General features: G+C 58.3%; 1 protein-coding gene across 2 annotated transcripts in view; it reads right to left on the bottom strand.

Annotated features, from left to right (window-relative positions):
- Positions 1 to 5,418, bottom strand: part of COL2A1 (collagen type II alpha 1 chain) — a 31,276-nt gene extending 25,858 nt beyond the window's left edge. The window contains exons 1-2 of one of the 2 annotated variants that reach the window (XM_007463833.1): positions 5,152 to 5,262; positions 1,056 to 1,262 (exon numbers count right to left, since the gene is read on the bottom strand). In XM_007463833.1, coding sequence (XP_007463895.1) covers positions 1,056 to 1,262; positions 5,152 to 5,236 — 292 coding nt within the window. In that variant the 5' untranslated portion in view covers positions 5,237 to 5,262. Of the gene's footprint in view, positions 1 to 1,055; positions 1,263 to 5,151 lie in introns of both variants that reach the window. The other variant, XM_007463834.1, reaches the window with a different exon arrangement.
- Positions 5,419 to 6,302: the final 884 nt, after the last annotated feature.

Genomic DNA, 6,302 nt, shown 5'->3' with positions numbered 1-6,302 from the left:
GCCACCAGCCTCCTCCACCCCAGAGGAAGAGTTAGGTAGTTGGAAAGGTCTTACATTCAAGCTGGATCTCCGTGAAGCAAGCACAAAAAAACAGCAGAGCACAGGAATTACAGAGAGCATTGGAGCCAGTGCCACCCCGAGTCAATAACCCCTTCCCCCTTTGTAGCAGCAAAGTGGTAAAGGCGATCAACGCTTCACTCACACAGGTCCCCTCAGAAATGATCTGCGAATCTGGACCATCAAAGCAGCTTCCCCAAGCAGCTTTCCAGGGTGGGTGAAGTGTTAAGGAAAGGCAACTGCTCGCTTCCCTTTCAATTGTCTTCTCTACTTGAGCCACCCAAGAGGCCTAAATGTGTGTCCCCAGCCACCCTACAGGGAGATAGGGCATGTGTTCCAGAGCTGAGGAGGGGGTCACCTGCACACCCACCAGCCCTGGCTCCAGCTGGGAGTTAACAACCCACCAGGGTGCAGGCACACGAGGCTCTGTCCCAGCCCCATCTCCGCCCTTCTCCTGGGAACTTGCTTCTCAACTGGCAGTCAACGCCAACAGAGGCAAAACCAGAAGGAAACTGCCACCAGTGGCCCATATTTCAAGAAGGGGGCCTGGCCTCTCTGTCTGCGCGCTGGCCAGCAGAGCTCGCTCCACACTGAAGACCATACATTTGAGACCTTCTACAGAGAAGCCAAGGTGTGGGTACTGGAGGAGGAGTTAGTCTGCGGTTTGGCCAGAAGGAGCACTCCATCTCCACGGTGGCTCTAGGGATCTGCAGAGGTGATTCCAGTGAGGATACTTGTGTGGAATCACCTCTGTCCTCCATGTCTCGGAAGCGTAGTTTTTGGAGGTGTTGGGTGAGGAAGGACCCCTCTAGTGTGTCAGGCTCACTCAGTGTCAACCTGCAAGCGAGAAATGGCCTTTCCTTTCAGCCTCAGCTGCTGGGGTCCCATGGATAACCAGCCCCCTCTGCTTCGCAGAGATGACCGGCATCCATGGCAGGGCATTTGCTGCCCTTGCAAGTAATTTATTTATGTGGAACAGGAAATAAATAAATTACGACCACTGGCAGTGGTGAGGTCAGTTGAGCAGATGGGGCAGCACTCTCCGAAGGGGGTCTCGGGGCTGAGGCAGTCTTTCATGTCTTCACAGATTATGTCGTCGCAGAGGACAGTCCCAGTGTCACAGACACAGATCCGGCAGGGCTCGGGCTTCCACACATCCTTATCGTTATACCTCTGCCCATCCTGCACACAGCTGCCAGCCTTCTCTGCACCGGGGGTGGGGCGGGGGAAGCAGACAGCCAAGGGAAGGAGGGGGTGAGGAGTCAGAAGGGAGAAAGAGAAAGAGGTTGCAAGTCAACTCGACATAATTCAAATGCTGAAGAAAGTGGGCTCGGGCCACTCGAACACAGAGAACTTGAAAATGATTTTCCTAAGACATCATTCATTCTTCCGCGGAGTCAACAAACATTTGTTGTGTGCCTTGCACTCTGCTGTCTATTCACCAGTGGAAATCCTGACCCAGCAGGGAAGGCGAGGGGGACTGACTATGCCTACTGTCTTCATGCATCTAGCTAAATACAACTGACAGCTAAAATTTAGAAGGTGTGCAGAAAATTCTACCCACAAAATTAGACTCTGCAAAGAGCCAGGCTCCAAAAGTGATGTATGGGGGTGGGGTGTGTGTGAAAGGAGGAGCTGTTACAATTAGGATCTCCTTCCATTCTTTAAATCATATTAGGATTAGGACCAATTTGGGCAGGGGCATAGGCCCAGTTAAACAATACACCTGGGACCCAAGGGTATAACAAAATGCCCTGGGAGGCAAGCAGGGCCCCACTGCCGGTGCTGACCTCCAGCTGTAGCCCTCTCTGGAGAGACCTTGCTTCCATCTGAAGACAACAGCCCAGCTTGGAGGAAGGGGGGTGTGGAGGGGGGCTTTGAATGCCTGGTCCGGGCTAAGATTAGCCAGTCCAGGCCTGGCCTCCTCCAGGAACGCAGACCAAGAACGGCATGCACTAGTCCCTTTCCACAAGCGGTCTGCCTTCCGGAATTCGCCCTGCAAACGAAGCCTGTGCTGACAAGAGCGCTCCGGAGAGCGCCAAGCGCGGCCGAGCCCGCGCCACGTGCCGGGGAGCGCCCAGTGCTGTTTTTCTCATCAAAATCCCCAAAGCCCTGGTGACTGCGGGGGTTGAATAATAGGAAAGGGCCACAAACCAGGTGGGCGGAGAGAGAAACGGCCCGCCCCGTGCTCTTTAAGGAGACTGAAAGATAAATCTTTCTTTCTGTCTTTTTTTTTTTTTCCCCACTATAAACACTCCACCCAGCCTTTAGGCGAGATAATCACGGGGAGGGGAGGGGGAGAAAGGGAGCCTAGGGTATATACAGTTGTTGCCGGGGCGCACGCACCGCTATATATAGGTGGAGCTGTAGAAAGCGAGCGGCGGGAGAGCGACTGGAAGAAACCCCCCCCCCCACGCACCCAAACCCAAGAGGGGCCGTGGGGGAAGAGAGTAAAGTGCTGGGAGAGAGGGGTGCACCCTGAAGGCGTATCAGATTTCCTTCGGAAGAGTGGCCGGAGATGAGCGGGCGCAGGGGCGGGGCCGCAGCGCTGGGCGTGAGAGCCGTCGGGTGACTCTTTGTGGCTGCGGCTCTGGACACGGCTCGCCCACAGACACTGGGAGGGTGGGAGGGTGAAAAGTGGGATAAAATGACTGCCCCAGAAAGGAGCCAGCGCCGTAACCGGATCCCCTAGGTGTGGACGGAGGAGCCCAGCGCCACCATAATTGCTGTTCGAAACGGCTGCCGATAGCATCCCGGCGCGCCTGATCGGGTTCCCCTCATTACCGCAGCGCCACATAAGTGATTCTTTGTAGCAGGCCAATTAAAAAGTTACCTCTTTCGGGGAACTGTTTTGCTTCGCAGCCGCTTTGCGTAGGGCTGGAGCCCGGGAGGTGTCCGCGGGCGGGCACAGGGGAGCATTGTGGGAGAGGGGGTCGGGGAGTCCTGGGGAACCCACCGGACCTCGTCTCTCATGAATGCGGCTTTTCTCGAGTGCACACAGAGCCCGATTCACAGGTCTCCGCAAGGAACCAGTTTAAATAAATACGGGCAGCGTTTCAGCCCCATCTGGAAGCCATCGCTGCCAATCTCCCAACGCAAACAAGCCTCACAATGGAGGATTGAGGTCTCTCCCCTGAGCCGAGGGGCACATTCAGAGGAGAGGGCTGTGAAATGCAGATGTGGGTCAAAGACGCCGCGGCCAATAAGTTTCTCAAACTTGTGGAAAGATGCGGGGGAGGGTCGTGCCAGAGTTCTAGGTTTCTGACATTCCTGATATCCACGCAGACTGCGTCTTTCCCCACGTCACGTCTTTGGGTCCGCTGACCCAGGGGAGGCGGGTACGGAGCCGGGATGCGCCAGGGTGCAAAGTCAGCGGCTCCAAAGCACTCCCCCTGGGGAGGAGGAGGATCGACTGGAAGATTTGGGCCCAAGAAACTGTGGAATTCACTACCTCCTAGGAAGGCTGCGGCGCTGAGACGCTCTGCCTCTTAAGTGAGAGCCTCTAATACCAGATGGAGAATTGGGGAGTTATTTTAGAGTCACCTAGCTAATTCCACTGCGAACTGAGGCAGAGGTCAGTCAAGAAGACAGTTTTGTGAGTGTGTACATGCAAATTTAGGACAAATATATAGTCAGTCCGAGCTGGGGCCACTTATAGACGCACCGTGTTCCAACAAGTACCCGGGAGCGGGCCTCCAGCTTAGTGCACCATCCGACAGCCTGGCCAAAATCTCCTGCCCGGGGCTCCTTGCAGCTGCACCGCGGGCCCCAGTCCTGACCCTGTCCCGGTCAACCACCCTAATGAATGGAAAGTCCTTCTGGGTCCACAGCCTTCTAAACTGTGTCTGGAGATAGCCTAGTGGCAGACGAGATTGCAGACAGCCTCGTAGGCAGACGGACTTTGACTTCCATTACTCCCCCCCGCCCCCGCCAAAAAATTTCCCCTGAGATTGATTTACAATTTGTAACATACAAAGACAGGGCTGGAATCCCAGCCGTCGGAAACGTGCCCAAACACGTGGGAAAAAAAAATAACTTCTCTACCTAATACACTTTCCAGGCTTCATTTGTCCTAAATATAATCCCAGACAGTGGGACTTCACCAAAGGAGGCGATGGAAAGGTGTGGTTCGAACCGCCTTTGGACCAGACTGTAAAACTGCCACCTCTAATTATATTCGGTTGAAATTGTTATAGCAATCGACCAACCGTGTCTCCTTCCTCTGCTACACACACACACACACACACACGCACGCACGCACACACACACCTGGCAGAGCCTCGGTTAGTTCCAGAAACTTTTAGAAAAGTAACTCATTGTAGTACCTGGGCGGGGGTGGGGATGTTAGGGGGGAAGACGGCGGGGAGGGGGCGCTATTTTCCTGGGCGTTTGAAAAGCACGGTCTGGTTGGAATGTTATCGCCTTTCGGATGGCCTCTCCTACGGGAAGTTTCTGTATCCTTTAGAGGCAAGGGGAAAGCCGAGATGCGAAGAGGGCTGCACTTTGCTCCTGGGCCAGCCGTGAGGGGGAGGAAACCCGCGAGAGGCGATGAGGTCGCAGAGTGTCTCTCCGAAGCCCTTCTTTGTGGCCTCGGATTTCAGCCCACCAGTTTCAGAGCATCTCCTTTGTCTAACTTCCCTTTGACCCCCGCCCCCCCCCCGGCACCAACCCCTGGACACTACTGGGCCGTCAACCCCTTGGCGCTCGCTCGCTCCTTTGCTCGCGCTCTTTCTCTCCTACTTCTAAGCTCGATGGGCCGCAACCTGTTTTGCTGAACTCTGAGTGCTTCGGGAAGCCAAGTTGTGTGCGTGTGCGCCTAATTATCAAAGCTGGTGGGAAAGAGCACGCTTAAAATCTGTGCGCAAACCTCGGACCCGACGGTTTGCTTGTTTAGTATTCCTTTGCAACGCAGGGACCTGCAAATGCCTCCAACCACGACCGGCACGGAGGACGCTCGGACAGAGCCCCTGACTTGCAGAGCTCCGCTCGCTGAGCTTCTGCGCATCCGCAGGCTCCAGAGCGCGAGAGGGCCGGGGAAGAGGATGCGGCGGGGCGGCACAGAAGGGCGGCAGGCAGGGGCTGTGGGCAACTTACGGACATCCTGGCCGTGACACCGAAGGACGGCGGCGACGAGCAGCGTCAGCAGCACCAGCGTCTGGGGAGCCCCGAGGCGGATCATGGCTCACCGCGGGGCCTGGCGGAGCCGGGCCCGGGCGGAGCGCAGCGAGGCGGCAGGAGCACGGCGTAGGTCCGGGTCTCTACCGCGCCCTCATGCAGGAGGCCCCTCGGAGCAGGAGGAGGAGGCAGGAGACCCGGCAGCCCAGCAGCGCTCTGCGTCTTCTCTCCGCCGCGGCGCCCGTTATATGCGCCCGGCTCTACTCGAGGCTGGAGAACTCGCCCAAACCGCGGGCCGCCCCCGGCCCCCCGCGGGGTTGTAACCTGAGACCCCGCCCCCGGAGCCCGCCCGGACCCAGCCCGAGCCCGCACCTGCCCGGGCCGGACCCCCCTCTCCGCTAGCCCTGCTTCCCGCCCCCCACCCCTAGTGTGCCGAGTGGCCTGATCGGGCGGGGCGCAGAGACGGCCCCTGTACTCCCCTCCACCCGGGGCTGCGGCGCTGCCCTCTCCGACCACAGGCGGGAAGGGGGGCCTCCGGCCCCTCCCCTCGGAGTTCTGCCCGGATTGGAGGGGCGGGGGGTGTTTGCAGAGGCGCAGGCTGTGAGCCCTAGACCGTGGACGGAAAAGACTTGGGAGGGAGGAGGGGAAGCGGTAGAAAGGAGCAGCGGGGGAGGGAGAGAGGGGGCATCGCGTTGGGACCTTGGGCGGGAGGCGAGGGGAAGGGCGCAGGGGGAGCCCACGAAGTAACTGGAGCCCTAAACCTTGGAGACTGGCCAGCAGGGCCAAGTTTGGGGGCGTCGTCCCGACCTGTCTTCTAGCAGCTTCTCGGGGCACCTGGCCCCTGGGCTCCCACCTGGAGGTTCAGAACGACAGCCCCCCAACCCCTCCCCCTTCCAACTATGCGATGAATGAGCCTCGTCTGGAACCTCAGCGGGCGTTGACCCGAGCCGAGCGCCGGGAAAGGGGCCGGTGTGTTACAGCACAGAGGGAGACCTGTGTGAAGGTGTGGAGGGCGGCGTCCGACCCTGGGGAGGGGGCTCGAGGAGACATAGAGCCCCGAGGGAGGCGAGACTAAACCGTGCGCGCGGCCGAGGTGGGGGACTGTCTAGTTCCAGGCTCAACCTCGGTGT

This window comes from Lipotes vexillifer, unplaced genomic scaffold, assembly GCF_000442215.2.
Source record: "Lipotes vexillifer unplaced genomic scaffold, Lipotes_vexillifer_v1.1 scaffold349, whole genome shotgun sequence".
NCBI classification, from domain to species: Eukaryota; Metazoa; Chordata; class Mammalia; order Artiodactyla; family Lipotidae; genus Lipotes; species Lipotes vexillifer.
This window is presented reverse-complemented; position numbering and strand designations above follow the sequence as displayed.